The sequence below is a fragment of the Candoia aspera genome, chromosome 1 (assembly GCF_035149785.1).
Source record: "Candoia aspera isolate rCanAsp1 chromosome 1, rCanAsp1.hap2, whole genome shotgun sequence".
Lineage (NCBI taxonomy): Eukaryota > Metazoa > Chordata > Lepidosauria > Squamata > Boidae > Candoia > Candoia aspera.
Window position 1 is genome coordinate 186841142 of NC_086153.1, and position 16422 is coordinate 186857563.

Below are 16422 nucleotides of genomic sequence, written 5' to 3' on the forward strand. Positions count from 1 at the left end.
AGCAATACCATATTATAAACTGGCATTCCATCATAACATGTGGGGCAGAAGGTACACCATGACACTTTCTGAAAGTTCTCGATGAGTTTTGAAAGCAGATCGTCTTCAGAGATGCTGAACGTTGGGCAGGGGGTATGCATTGTATTTTTATGTTGTTTTAGAGTTTTATAAACCAGTTTATTGCAATCCTGAAAGGCAGGTTAGAAACATGAGAAATAAATAAAATAGAAGGATATGCCTCAATAATACTCCTGAATGGTGCAGCTGTCAATTTAAATGATTGTGCAAAGCGATGCTCTTCCTGTTCTTTCGGCATTGTTGTGAAAACTGGATGCTTCAGCATCTTCTGAACAGGGTGGAATAAAATAACCTCAAATGGTTGCTTTTACAGTTATCTTCCCTGCCTTTAGATTTATTTGGATTGGTTGATTCGGGGGTGTTATTGCTGCATTATCATATTCTGTTCAATAAAACAAGCATACGGTGCTTCAGAGCTATTTATAATCTTAACTGAATTCTGATAGAAATGTAGAGAGCTCCCTGCAAGTTAATCCTTATTTCTTTATAATGGAAATTGGGAGGAAGGTGGTCTTACCTGTCTGTTTTTCTTCTCAGAAGTGGAAAGGGGAGGCAGGTAATGGGCTTGCATGTTTTCTGCATGCAACAGTTTGCACGAGTGCTTGAAATTTCCTATTTCTGATGCAGTTATTAAGTTCAGTAATTATGTTCCTTTTTATGGTCCTACCTGGCAATATTAATATATTTATGTATCTAATAGTTCATTTCAGATGTATTTAATACTTGCTGTGAGTTGTATCCAGACAATCATTTTTAGAGAAGACCCATTGGAAATCAGTGAGGTTTATTAATTATGTAACGCTAAAGTCCAAAAGTTCAAAACAGATCTGGGTGGCTTACAGTAAAAATAGAAAACAATAAAAAGGAAATTCCATGCATCTGGACAAACGCACTCCCTATAATAGAAAACAGAACCAATCAGGGCTCTACAAACATCCTGGGAAGGATTCCCAAGGCCTGGAAAAATAATCAAATTCTTCTAGAACATCATCAGGATTGAAGCTAAACGGATCTGGGGAGGAGGGGATATCATTCCAGAGAAGGCGCCACAACAGAGAAGGCATGTTTTGTAGGTCCTCATAGATGTCATTGCTTAATCAAGGGGATCTGAAACACACCAGCTCTGCTCCATCTTGCCAGATGGGCAGAAACCATGAGAGAGAGGTTCCTCAGATAACCTGGCACTATCCCATGAGGGGCTTTCTAGGTGATAGCCAGTACCATGAATTGCACCTGGAAGCTCACCAACAACAAGTGCAGCTCATGGAGCAGTGGTGTCATATGGACATACTGAGGTATGTTCAACACTCCTCTTTTAGCAGGAGCAGTGAGTCTAAGCTGCCCCCCCCCCCTACAATTGTGCACTAGTCTTGAGTGCAGAAGGGTAACCCCATCCAGGACTTAAGAGGGAAAATTCCCAGATCTGCGGGGAGGAAGGCAAAAATACTCAGCCATTTGGTCATCACAGGATTCAGCCTGATTGTGATCTCCATCCAGACCCACACAGCCTTCAGACGCAGGGACAAAACATTGACAGAAGACATTAACAGTATCACTTGGCCTGCCCAGGGTTGAGATGTACAACTGGTATCATCCACATATTGATAATACTGGATCCCAAACAGACAGATGACATCTTCTGGTGGTTTCATGTATATGTTAAACAGGAGGGGAGAGAGCATTGAGTCCTGAAGCACCCCACAGATGAGAGTCCAGAAGCACAATCTCTCCCTCACCTTTATGCTAAAATATTCTTTTCTAGTCACAGTTTTAGTCTGGATTTTCCTCTTGACTTTTGTCATATGATTACTTTTTTTGTAATGAAAGATGAAAAGTTGGATATCAAAACTAATTTTTTAAGTAGGCCGTGTATGTGCGAATGTATATTTTGATTTTATATTTTAGCATTCTTTGAAGCTAATTTTAGGGTTGTATTAGACAGGTTCTACCTGTTTAATATTGTGCATCAGACAAAAATGTTACAACAATAGCAAAATCTCAAGAGTCAGCAAAAGTTGCCAAAATTGGATTTGCATTTAACATAGTGTATTGAGAATAGCAGTTTGGTACAGTGATTAAGTAAGTACAGTTCTTATTCCAAAGAAGTTTTAAAATTTGGAACTAACATGTAGACATAAATTAGTAAAGCGTATAGGTTCTGAATCTGGAACTGAAACTGGAAGATCTAAAATTGACTAAAAAAAAATTGACTGGCTATTGGCCAGCCAATCTGTTATTTCAAGAGGAGGGAAGGTAATTGAAACTAATCTAGGAAGACTGGCAAATAAACAACAAAACCACAGTTCAAATATCACTTTTTATTTTCTGGATAGTGCTTAAGGAAAATCGAAGCTGCTGTATCTAAACCATACCTCTGACACTATTTCAGAATATTGTTTAAGTGGATTGGCACTAGTACACCCCCAATACAATAGTGGAAATGTGGTTGTTTCAGAATAGTGTTAAAGCAGGATCGTACAGGTATGCCTCTTCTTTGCCAAATAAAGTAGTGGAGGTCACTACTTCTGATCACACCCATAACAAGCCACCTGATCTGGCCTCTAAGGGAATGGATGACAAAGCATTCTAGATTTTACACGCTGTGAAGCAAGAGTGGGATAGTGTTGGCTTAAAGGGGATATACCACTTGTACACAAGTACACATAGTGACAACTTAAAGGTGTTTCAGTCTTAGGCTGGGGTAAGCTGGACAACATTATGTGACCAAGGGGGAAGTTTGGGATTGTCAGAGTACGAGGGTGTTTTGGGAAAGCGAGGAGCTGTACTGTTTTAGATACCTTCTAAAATACCAACTTTCAAGGACAGAACTGGATCTGGAGTGTGAAGTAATTCAAGATCCCAAGCCAGCTTTTAAATGCACCTCAGAGCTTCTAAATCCATGCATCAAAATGCCTTTGTCGGTGGTGACCAGAAATTTTGTCTTCTGAATTTACTTTTGCCCTTTAACTCTCCCGTAGACTATTCCAGCAGTAAGAAGTCCGATTTGTAGAAGTGATTGGGAGAACTGCTTTCCATTTCTTAGTAGTGAATTCTCCCACACAAACATTTCCTGCAACTTTGATCATAGAATGGTTTTAATTGGTACAATCTACAATGATTATAATCAGGAATGTATTGTTTCACTTAGTTACTCATCTCTTGCCTTTTGGCTGCTTGTTGACATCAGATTACTACCATTGTAGCTGGTAGATGTGAGAAAGATTTGAGATTAATAGCAAGTACAATAAAAATGGAAGAAATGTTGAGAGTTGATATATTTTACTGTAGCAAAGGGGAAAACTGAAAGTTTTTTTTTCTTTCATATACCGCTAGCACTTTACAGTAATTAACTCTGTAGTAAGAAAAACAATTATTGTTGATATCTTTATAATGCTTAATAATACTTACAAAGTGGCAGTTAAAAGAAATTTTAGGGCTGTGCAAATCCTTCAGAAGAGGTGTTTTGTAGTACATGAGAGTGCATATGAAGGATGGCTGTTCGAATTAAGGAAAACATCTTCCGAAAAAGGCGCATCACTTTTTTTCTAGCAAAGCTGCTGTGCAAGCTGCTGTGCACAGAGACAAACAGGAACAGATTAAGCAACTGTGCAAGATTGGAAAACGGGGCAGTCGCTTTAGTGATTTGAATAGAAAAGGTCTATATGTGGTTCCACATGCTGCAAACACCTTTCAGAGGATTTGCACAATGTAAAAATTATTAAAACATTTTTGCTTACTTTGCATTTAACCAGAGTAAAGCATTGTTAAGCATTCTTGTTATTTAATGGCATCAGCTTTAAATACATATTTTATTTCACCAAGGTAATCATTTAAATAATGTTTAAATGAATTGCATAGGATTGGTTAGGGAGCCTGTCTGTGCTGGGTGGTTGATATATCTAAGTTTTTCATGTTAGATATTGCTGCAATTAAGGCACATAATTATTGTTTGAGTTACATCCAATAAATCTATTAGATTATTAAATGGGACTGGTCCATGTCTAAAGGATTGTCTTCCATTCATATTTGCTGACTGGAGAAATACATTAGTGCATACTTTCTGTGGCTTTCTGTTCAAATCCTTTGAAAGAGGAGCTCTAAAGTGGTTTTAATAGCCACTTCCTTTTCTAGGTTCATGTGACTGCTTGGTAAGTTCCCTGCTGTCTTTGCATACATTTGATGCATAACTATTTCACTGGGAAAAGCATATCTCTGTGGAGGAGCCATGCAAGACTTTGGGGTTGGGAGCATTGCTTTTTTAATGATTCAAAGAGAGATGCCACCACACATTACAAAGCACCTTTTTTTGAAGAATTTGCTCAGCACTACTATGCTCTATTTTATAAAAACGGAGACAACTGAATATCTGAAACATAGTGAAAAGAAACACGTTTAATTTGAAATTATTAGAGGGTCTAATATTGAACTTTAGAGCAAAGCATGTATCAAATTCTGACCTTTATAAATGTCATCTTGTATAATGTCATTAGCTGGTACAGTAATTATATTTTAAATAGTATTGTGTAGCAATTACAGTATTAACAGGAAACTCAGGTTCAAATCCACCCTTCACCACAAGAGCTCACTGGGTGATTTGGGGCACTTTTTTTCCCCTCTCAGCCTACCTGGCCTTACCAGGTTGTTGTCATTAGGAAAAACCAGAGGAGGGAATGTTGTGTAGCTCCTGGATAAAAGGTGGGACCTAAACACAAAAAATAAACAATAGGTTTATTTAGCTAGCAAAAACCCTAAGCTAAGCTATTTTTGGAAAACATGCTATAATATTAAAGATAAAGTTTCATTTTTATAACTGTGATTCAAGTTAGTGAATTGGATTATGAAGGAATAATAAAAATAAAGGTAAAAAAATACAACCTATATTTCTCCACAATACCAACATTATTTATTTAAATGTTATACGAATACAATACAAGATCCTGAAAAACCTATTTGTATAACTCAAAGGATGTGAATTATCATGGGAGGAGGCTGCATATGGCATTTCAGCTGTTCTGTTGATGTACTACTTTTCCCACAGTTCCTAAAAAACATGGGCAACGATGGGGAAGTTAGGATGTGATAGGTCAGCAATATAAACATGAGTTTCTTATTTTAGAATCATCAAAATGAAATGTCAGGTGGATTGACATTTGATCAGTTAAACAACCCGTCATATATTGGCTACAAATTAGTATTTGTACAGTATTTTATTATATATTACATTATTGATATATATTATATTAATACAGATTATGCAAATTATGGTTATTGCAAAAATAAGTTTTCTCTAATCTCATTTAGAAGCTTCGTAGCAGTTCCTCTTACCTCATATGTACTCAGTTTAAATTTAGACTCCTGCATACTTACATACCTGTGATAATGACTGCTTTGTATAGTCCAGCCATTGGACAGACCAGTAGAATAAGTGCATGAAGTAGGATAAGAGAAGAACCCTCAGATGTTCATGTATCCTCCAGCATTGTGCAACCTAACCCAATTTCTTTACAGGTCTGGGTAATCAAGGCAGAAATCATGGTCATCAGTAACCTGCCCTTCTTGTTGTTGCTATTTTGTATTGTATCTCCATGCATAGTTAAGAACAACCCTTGGTCTCCTCTCTCCCATTTCAAATATAAAACTTGACAAAGTGAACAGTTTTGCTATGGCATGCTTGAGATGTTCTGAGTTGGAGGTGTGATCACTTCAGGGATGAAAAGGAAAAAATTGGACCCCCCTCCCCAGGGCACATAATAAAAAATTGGAAAGAAATATTTACTAACGTTTTCTTTTTTACGTGATACGTAACACCTGAAATACAGTGTCCCATGTTTGGCAGTGCTCACCCCAAATAAATAAGCCGATATAAAGGAGTACATAGAACCTTCTTTCAATACAGGCACAAGGGTGTTTCCCCCCTCTCCGCCATTGTTTCAGACCTATAAAAAATTTGCACCTGTACTCTGAGTCCTCCAGCTGCACAATGCCCAGTGAGCCATTGGACACTGACCCAGTTTTGAAGCTGGGAGGGAAATAGGGATCAGCCTACAAAGATCAAGAGTATTGCTGACCCACCCATTCCACTAGCTCCAGGGTTGGGAAGACTGTTGCCAATAGTTGCAGTAGTGACCTACACATACAAAATCACGTGACAGAATATTCTACTTGCATGACCTAACCAATTCCTTTCATGAAGGGTGGTCACACAAAACAGTACTCATCCTTTGGGGTATAAAAAAGGAACTGGCAGAAGATTTTCCAGCAGCCCTCAAAGTTATTAGTAAATATTTAATTGATGGAATGTGAAATACGAAAGATAATACCTTCATTGCTTTCCTTGAGTTGTACTCACTAGATAAGCACAACTACATCAGTGAACTGCAAAATGAACATCTTGCTATTTTAGAAATTAGAGTCTAAACATTAGATAGGTAAAGGTAAAGGTTTCCCTTGACGTAAAGTCCAGTCGAATCCGACTCTAGGGGGCGGTGCTCATCTCCGTTTCTAAGCCTTGGAGCCGGCGTTGTCATAGACACTTCTGGGTCATGTGGCCAGCATGACGACACAGAACGCCGTTACCTTCCCGCCGAAGCGGTACCTATTGATCTACTCACATTTGCATGTTTTCGAACTGCTAGGTGAGCAGGAGCTGGGATTAACAACGGGAGCTCACCCCGCCGCGCGGTTTCGAACCTCCGACCTTCCGATCGACAGCTCAGCGGTTTAACCCGCAGCGCCACCGCGTCCCTCACAAAACATTAGATACTATAACTAAAATTAGCAGAAATAAAAGCAGAAATTCACAAAATCTTTACATAATTTAAATAAAGACTTTGAGCAGAATAGATAATAACTCATTTAATACCCCAAAAAATGATGTGCTTAAATATCTTTTGTGCTTTCATTTTACCAAGATTTTTCCTGAGAGATAACTCAGTTAAGTTGTCATAAGTTAGGAGCATGTTCCTGTCTCCAAAGTCATAGGCACAGTTTCCAAAGTTCCTGCAAAAGTTGCCAGAGATGCTGTTGAAACTGGCAGAAAAGGAAAATTAGTAAATACTTATTAGCTATCTTATTAATTTAAATAAAACAACATTTGTATTTTGCTTTGGCTCTGCCTGGGTTTCAGAATGGGGATCCCTGGACATCACCTAAAAAACACACATTGACCTTAGTGGAAAAAATACATATTTTTTCACTTTGGAAAAATCTACTTACCTGATATTAGAACACAAATGAACATTTTTAGCATAATACATATTTTTAGAAATAGTCTCTGGTTCTTTTGCATATTTTTCATTCAAGACATGTAAAGGGTTTGCTATACTTCTTACAGCTGAAGATAAATTATGTGATAATGCAAAGTAAATAAAAAATAATAGATTGTAGAAAAGCAAAGCTGCTTGCAGAAAGCATTTTATTTCCATTTACTTACTCTTTTTACAAGCTTCAGCCAAGTATTCTAGCTCACATGCAGTAGAATAAGGTTCCTGTTTAACCCTGTAGAACCACTAGCCTGAAGATCTAGTATGAGGTGTCAGACAGGTGCTATTATTGCGTATGTGTAAACAGCAATACATACCAGAGTCCTCCTCCAAAAAGAGTTTGCTTCATATTACAATTTACAAGAAAAACCTTGGGGAGAAAAAGAAAAAAACTGAAGACAACAAGTAGGGAAAGCTTGCTGAGCCTGGCTTTCAGACTTTTGTCCAACCCCCCAAAAACAGCTCTACTCTCGCTCACTTGACCAGAATGGGGCTTTGAATGGAGTGGTTAGCAGCATTCCAAGTGGAATGGCATTGGGGAATTTTGGGGAATTGTATTCTTTCTGCAGCCCCCAGCCTGATTTGCCCACTTTCTAATTTGATACTTCTTTTGCCTGCTTTTCCTTTCCCCCACTTCCTCCATAGTTGGTCCTTTTCTGTTCAGTTTTTAGAAAATTATCATGATAATGCACCATCTTTTTGTGTAGGCTATCTTTCTCTAAATATTGATTTCAGAAACTATGGGACAGTCCTCAATTAGCCACATTTGCCAATAATCTTATTAAAAGTTGTACATTTAAGCACTTGGGCAGAGGGGATTGGACTAAATAATCTGCAAGGTCTTAGGATATAAGGATGTATTGATAAGATTGTGCAGTCTTAGTTAATCATCTCACATTAGCTGCTTGTACTTATGGACTCATCAGATATAAATGGATAAAGAATATCATGAGTTTAGTGTTAATTTGATTCATAATGTCAGTTAGAAAGGGATGCAGAATATCAATATTAAGAGTGATCACATTCAGATGATATGACAGGTTATGGCTTACCCATGTAGGTATCTAATACCTTCTGTAGCTTCTTTTTCAGATGATGCAGTTTCAGATTATCCATCCATGCATGATTTACTTTTAGATTGCTGTGTCAGTCTGAATGTGGAAGAAGGAACCCATGGTTTTAATTTTCCTTTCTTGGCTTTATTCCAGCTGAAAGAATATGTCATACTATCTTCAGACAACATAATCTAAAAGCAAACCCCAACTGCCTTGTCACTGTGCAGTTAAGGAAGTGCAGTCTCTAAGTATGTACAGGTGTGTGGCTAAGCCACAACTAGCCAAAGCCTGTTGTACCCTGTGAATAGCTATAATCCAGTGTCTATGAAATTGGATTCTTAGATGATTGCAGTCCAAGTGATAATTCCATAAACCTAAGCATGGAACCAGATGTTGCCTCCATAGTTCTTCTGTAGTCTGTTTTAAATCAGAGTTCCCTATTGTGGTTCCTTCCGATTATCCTGTCTTCTAGATTTCATGTAATGGGGAAGTATTTCTCCACAGTTGTTTAAAAATGACTCCATTAATATGTATTTGTTATCCATTTATATCTTTAGCCTATCTCATTACATCCATTGCTAGTAACAACTGTCCACGTCAGTTCTTATTTATGCTTCCAAAATGATTCTTTTGAAAATTTTCAGATGCAATTTATGTGTACTTAATTAAAGTATTTTATGAGAATGGAACTAGGGGATTACTTGGATATTTATAAAAAGGTGTGATGATGGAAAACTATAAAATCCTATTTGACTTTTAAGTGAATGGATTGAAGAGCAGTATTGCCCTCATATTTGACCTACTTTAAGTCCATCTCTTAAAAAGAATGTATCATTTCTCTCAGAAAGAATACTATCGCTTCCCATCCTCGATTGACATAGTATATCACAGATACAATTTCAAATTTATGATACTGTTAATGAAATTCAGTATGAAGTGTTAAGGAAATCACTGTCTTTATCATAGCACCGAGAGTATAATGTATGTAACATACCAAAAGGTAACATGAATATTGCTGAAAAATACCGTGTGAAAGCCTACGTTCACTGAATATTCTTGTTTTCATAATTTGCTCTTCCATTTCTTCACCAATGTCTAACATGCTAGCCTCTTCCCTTTTCATCTTTGTTTCTTTTGTTGCTTGTGTTTTAATGTATATTGTGTTATATTGGCCTGGTTAAAGAACCGTCACTGTATTTTATGTTTGTATCTACATTTTATTTTGCATGCTTAACGTGGCTTTGCCTGGATATTCTTTTTGGTAAGTTCTGAATTTTAAAGGTGTATTGTTTTTCTGTAGTAAACCTGTAAACTCTCTTATCACCTCTTTTTCCCTCATCAAAAAATCTGTCCTTGTTTTCATCATGCTGATTTGTGCTCATAAATGATTTTGCTTTGGCTAATTATCTGTATAACCAATACATAATACTTTTAATTTCATATTTAGATCTTCTGTGCCTATGTCACAGTTTTTGTACTAATGAGTACTAATTACCTAGTAGCCGGGACTAATTAAAGATAATAGTCAAATGTGGTTAGAATCATTCCCAGCTCTCATGAAAGAATTGCAGGGAGCCCAGTGGAGTCCTCTTTTTTTCTTTGTCTATACCTTTGCTCATGAAATGTGTGCACGCACCTGTGTTTCACAGAGTGCTACCCATTACTTGAAGTGGGAGGCTGGCCTGCTTAAATGCACACATGCTCTTGCTTTGTACTCAGCACTTTGGTTTGGTGAGAGATTTCTAGAAAAAAAGCAAAGATCTGATTTACATGACATGTTGGCCAATCAGACTGATTAACAGATATGTCCATGGTACCATCTCCTCTCCTGACTTGCATTGCTCTTTAACCAGGATCTGTGCATTTTTTTTATGCTCAGGTGCTTCTTTTGCTCCTGGAGTGGTCATCATTTTTAGGTAGACAGGAAGAAAATAAATCGGTAATTAAGGTTTCAAATTCCAGTTCATGCTAGCTTGGAAGAAGCACTTTCTCTGGGTTCAGGTAATGCTTTAGTCATTTAAAAAAAAAAGCCACACACAATGGCTAAAGTACACACATTTCCCTGGACTAATCTGGTTGATCTATGTGTCATGGAAAAATGTTCATTCTTGCTTCCCTAGCTGCCAGCAGAATGGTAGATGTTTGTATTTACAGGAGGAGAACTCCACTGAGCTTACAGCAGAAAAGACTAGGTCCTGCTATTTATTGATTCTGTAGAATACAACTTGATATTAGAGCTATACAGTAAAATCATCAGTAAAAATTTTATGGAAAACCTGATTCACATGCTTCTTGCAATATGATTTCTTGATTTCCTTACAACTACACTAGTGCTTGTGTGTAAAAGTGCGTGTATACGTATAAATATATTTGTCTTTAATTTACAGCAACAGCTAGCTCAGCTGCAGAAAGAGAAATCAGAAATTCTGAAGAATCTGGCTTTATATTACTTCACTTTTGTTGATGTTATGGAATTTAAGGTAAAGACCTAAGTATAGATTAGCTGTTCTTGCAAGGCTTGATAGGTTGTGGCTAAAAGTTCCCATTAAGTATAGAATAACTCATTCACTGTGATGTTACCTTGAGAATTATATATACCCTACCATAAATTATTTGGCACTATAAAATGTTACATTCTAATAAACAGTCATACCTTTCTTTCCTTTTTTATTTCACAGGATCATGTCTGTGAACTATTGAATACTATCGATGTTTGCCAAGTTTTCTTTGATATTGTAAGTCTGAAAAAATTATTCTTTCAAGTAATTAATGTAGAAACATTGCTAGGGAGTATCTGGATTGTACTGTTGCAGCCATCTCAAGCTGGACCTGTTTCTTAGATTCTTAAAGGATTGAGAATGAGCCATGGGGTTCCTAGATCGAACTACTGTTGACCATCTGCTTAAATTACTGTTAAATGGTGCTTTGGATCAGGAATAGCTGACCAACATGCAGTCCTTAAACACCCACATTATTTATTTATTTTTGTTTTAAAATTAAGTAATAATAATTACTGCCAAGGAGTAATTACTCTAGGAGCTCTTTGAAATTCAGGCAATGAATACTGATGAAAAACTGCTGAACAGTGGAGCTACAGCTTCCTATTGATTTTTGGCAGAACAAAGCCATTGGTTGAATAGGTTTAATAAATTAATAGGTTTAATACATCTTTAAAGGTTTTCTTTAAAACCTTCCCCAAATCCCCCAAACTACAACATCTCAAAAATCCTACTTCTCTGACTGCTCCTTGCAATAGTACACTGATTTTTCAGGAAGAAGGTGGAGAATTAGGATATCAGCTACTGAGAGAACTTTATTTTTTGTCATCAACTAGTTTTATTTCTGGAACCCAGAAATGTGTTTTCAAGGTAAAATTGTTTTAATGGGTGGGTTCACATGGGAGAGATTGGCCTGGAGGTCTTAACAAGTCAGACCATCCATTCCAAACCTGAGCGCTCCAAATGGTTGGGCCTGGGCCAGTCCCAAACACCAGGATCAATGGGCCAGGAGAAGTGCCTGAAGAGTAAGAACTTGAACATGATATGAGTAATCTGCTGCAAAAGTGTGCATTGTTTAATCAGTGGATTGATATATTTGGCATAATTTTTTAAAAATCGCTTTTTATTTTTTAATTTTAGACGGTAAACTTTGATTTAACAAAGAACTATCTAGACTTAATCATAACCTATACAACATTAATGATATTGCTGTCTCGGATTGAAGAACGGAAAGCCATCATAGGATTGTACAACTATGCTCATGAAATGACGCATGGAGCCAGGTATCTGATACATTGGAGGCCTTTGGGGACCTCAGTCATTTTGCACAAGTATCTTTACACTGAAATATTTCTTTTGTTTTCATTAGTGATAGAGAGTACCCACGTCTTGGCCAGATGATCGTGGATTATGAGAATCCATTGAAGAAAATGATGGAAGAATTTGTACCACATAGTAAAGTAGGTGTGATTTATTTTCTGTTTGTTGAAATGTCTGTGCATGTATTTTTAAAATTCAGTTAAGTACTTTATAACATATCTGTCAGTATATTCTTTTATGATTTTAAAATAATTAGATCATTAATTAGCCTATTTGTGTACACAGATAAAACTTTTTATTCTTTCTTTTGTAGGCAAAGTTTGTAAATTGCCATATTATTGTGATTTCTTTATACTTCTTCTTTGGCTTTGAATTTGTAAATATTTTACAGCAAAGTAATGTTCAGTCACTTAAGTGCTGGAATATAATCAACATCTGATAGTCATTATCTAATTCAATATTTTAGCCTTCACTGTCCCTGTTGGCATTGTATATGTTTGCCTCATTTTCTCATTCTCAAAATATAAAAATAGATAAATAATTATATTTGATACATTGGGGAACACAGGTGATTGCAAGTTTACCCCCTAGACTGTGCTTGCAGTAGTGCCATTTCAGAAGAATTCGTTCTAGTAAAAATATGACATTCAAGTCCCTCTGGTGGGAGGAGATGGGGGTGACAAATCTGATAGATAGATAATTTTCACTTCCTTAGTGCATGTTAGTATGTTTTATCAATGGTAATAATTCACAAGCATATGGAAAGGAATGTTCAAATTAATAAAAGTTAATGGAATGAACCTTGAGGGAACTGTAAGACAAAAGGGAAATAAAAATCACTTCTCCCACATTCTATAAAGTTCTGCTAATGATTCTCTGATTGCTGGACATTTGGATTGAATTTATAGTAACTAGTTTCATTCTTTATGAGCAAGATGATATAATCCCGTTAGCTGATAACCAAATGGCTTTTCAAGCTTCTAATATCTACCGTATTCCTATCGTCAGTAATTTAGTAAGCTCACTGCATTTTTTAAGACAAGCTGGCATCAAGGAGGCAGTAGCTTTGGAAGAAAGAGTAGCAAAAGTCAGTGAAAATAAATAGAAGTGTGTTTGTGATGGAGCAGAGGTGTTAAGTAACAGATTTGGAGTTCGATGCTAAGGCCTGGCTTGGAGCACTGGAGGGGGTCAGGTGGCCGAAGATGTTGGCGGAGTGCAAGAAGGGCGGCCCAGAGAGAACAGAGGATTGCGTAGGTGAACCAGTTGGTTCTGGCTGCTCCAGGTAGGGTTGTACCTTAATAGCTCATCATAGGCAGTGGGAGCAGTTGGGCTCTCTGCTAGATTTAGTTTGTGTCTCAGAGCAGATGCGGTATGATCTGTGGGTGGACAATATTAACATCTATCCTTTGTCATGGACAGACTACTCTCTGATTGCTATGGAATTAACTAGTACTGCCAGTTTCTGCAGGATGGATGGGTCTATTCATTTGGTCTGCCCCAGATGTCTAATGGATCCACCTGGTTTCCAGAGGGTTCTTGGAGAATTTACTGAAGCTCTGGAGGACAGTTCTGCAGAGGCCTTGGTTGTTTACTATGGAGACAACTGCAGCCTTAGACAGGATTGTACCTTAGTGGCCTCTCCTTGTCTGTTGATCTAGGGGAAATACTTGGTTTACTGAGGAAGCTCCAGCAGATGAAGTAGCTGGAGAGATGCATAGAGCAATGCTGATAAAAAACCAAGAGTGTATCTGATCAAACATGGGTAAGAGCACAGGTTCAAGCCTACACTGTGGCAATAAAAGTGGCAAAATTGTAGTATGTCTCCACTCTCTTGTATGGATTGCCACCCAGCTGTCCTGTTCAAAGAGACCAGAAAGAATGGGCTAGAAGAGCATTTGTTGGGCTGATGTGAGAAATGTACTAGGTATTGAGAAATAAAATCACTCAGATTAGTTTGAAATTGGAAGTGAGCTACACAAGTCCTGTAGAGGTGACCAAAATTACATCTTGTGAGGTTATCTGGGATGGGTCTGAGATGGTTGATGTGAGGAAGTGGATTGGGTTTTCTGTGACATCACCTCTGCCACCTGCAACTTGGATTCCTGCCCTTTCTGGTTGGTGAAAGCCTCCAGGGAGGTAATATAGACAGACAGACAAAGCCAGTATACAGGTAGGTTTTACTGGTATATTCCAAGTTATGTCAGAAGTGGAGAGCTGCTCCCATGCCTCCAGTTAATTCTTTTTATCTACTCACTACATTCGTCACAAATAATATAATACAATACAACTCATAACACCTGTTTAGATTGTTGGGAAGGTAAGCCTGCAGTTGCAGAGACACCTGGATGATACAGATTATTTGGACCTTTTCAGACTGTTTCAGGCATGGGTATGGTTTCAAGACTACATTGATCACCCTTGTTAATGACCTGTGTCAAGACTGGGATGGGGGAGTGTGACCCTCATGGTTTTGCTTGATCTCTCAGTGGCCTTCAGTACTCAGATTATGGTATCCTTCTGCAGTGTGTCTGAGGGTTAGGAGTGCATAGCAATCTTTCTTCCTAAGGGGGCAGTTCCAGTCAGTGGTGGTGGAAGAAGTCAAGCCCTAGGGTGTTCTAGATAGTAGAGACAGTCCTAAATGCAACAGCTCAGATAGTTATGGATGCCACTTGTAATGACTCTTCTTTCAGAGCTGCATTGGTTGGCTGCCAGTGCAATTCAAGGTGCTTTAAAACCCTTCAGGGCTCAGCAGCTGAGTGTTTAATGAATCACATCCTCCCTGTGGTGTGTGCTTGTCCAATAAGATTTGGAGGGAAGGCTTGTGGACAGATCATTCTCTGATTGCAGGAGCTGTGGGGGTGAGCTGTCTCAGTTGCTGCCCCCACCTTTCCCTCTGAAATCTGATTAGCCCCATCCCAGTTGGTATTTTAGAAAGCTGATAAAGTATGGCTTTTCAAGAAGGCTGTAGAGGCTGGTGTGTTGTGAGTTTCTCTCCTTCCTGCAGTAGCTACGTCTGTTTAATTGGTTTTTGGCTCTTTATGCGTGAGGTGATTATGATACAGTTATTGAATATATTTTATTTATTTCCATCTTGTTACTGAATGTGGAAGTGTAAGCTGTTCAGAGTCAGATACATTTGGACTGGTGTGTAAGCCTTAGTAATAAGTAGTAATAAGTAATACTGTTTTCTTTTAGCTATAGATGTAATGTGACTTTACTGCATCCCATCAGAGCTGTTGTGATACAGGCTTGGCTTGTCAGATCTGTGGAACAGCAGGGTGTATTTTATGTGTAGGTGCTATTTTGTTGCATGCAGGTTGGAGTCAGTGTTCAAGTTCTGCAATGAATTTGGATGACATTGAATGCTTGAAAGTACTGTGATACTAGATTCAAATGTTACTTGTTAATTATCAATTTTTAAAACATGTATCTTGATTTATTATTAATTTGTGTTCTAGGCTCTTTCAGATGCCCTAATCTCCCTTCAGATGGTCTATCCTCGTCGAAACCTTTCAGCTGATCAGTGGAGAAATGCCCAGCTCTTGAGCCTCATCAGTGCTCCCAGCACAATGCTTAATCCTGCTCAGTCAGACACAGTATGTCACTGCTTGATTGAACTGTTGTTATGCCTTGAAGCCATAAATCAATTCCCTCTTTAGTTCCTCCTCATGCCATAGCCCATATCACTCATCATGGAACAAGGGCAGGGAAGGGGCAGCTCTAGTGATGGGTGGGGAGGAGTGGAAAAAACTCATCCACCAGTCCTGTTATCCTCTGAATCCACCTTGCTTTCTGAGTTTGTTTGTTCATTCATTCATTCATTCATTCATTCATTCATTCATTCATTCTATCTATCTATCTATCTATCTATCTATCTATCTATCTATCTATCTAATTTGAATAGCTGCCTATCTCACAGAAAAGCGACTCTGGGTGGCTTACAACAATTCAGTAAAAACAAAACATACATAAACAATCAGTATAAAGAAATACAAAAATCAATATTAAAAGATAAATATGATTTAAAAAAATATACAAACCCCAGGCAAGAGAGAACTCAACAATGGAGCCATCTAAGCATGTCTCGGGTTCCCTGGGAGCCCCAGGCCTGGTGACATAACCAGATCTTGAGGGACTTCCAGAAGGTCAAAGGGGATGCATCTAATCTAATATTGGGGAGAAGGATGTTGCACAAGGCCTAATGTCATG

At 37.9% G+C, this 16422-nt stretch overlaps 1 protein-coding gene across 4 annotated transcripts in view; it reads left to right on the top strand.

Annotated features, from left to right (window-relative positions):
* The window catches only part of NCKAP1 (NCK associated protein 1), a 73080-nt gene that overhangs the window by 13471 nt on the left and 43187 nt on the right, over nucleotides 1–16422 (top strand). For 2 of the 4 annotated variants that reach the window (XM_063318100.1, XM_063318103.1), the window contains 5 exons: nucleotides 10789–10875; nucleotides 11074–11130; nucleotides 12034–12176; nucleotides 12263–12353; nucleotides 15672–15809. In XM_063318100.1, coding sequence (XP_063174170.1) covers nucleotides 10789–10875; nucleotides 11074–11130; nucleotides 12034–12176; nucleotides 12263–12353; nucleotides 15672–15809 — 516 coding nt within the window. Of the gene's footprint in view, nucleotides 1–10782; nucleotides 10876–11073; nucleotides 11131–12033; nucleotides 12177–12262; nucleotides 12354–15671; nucleotides 15810–16422 lie in introns of all 4 variants that reach the window. The other 2 variants (XM_063318101.1, XM_063318102.1) reach the window with 1 other exon arrangement.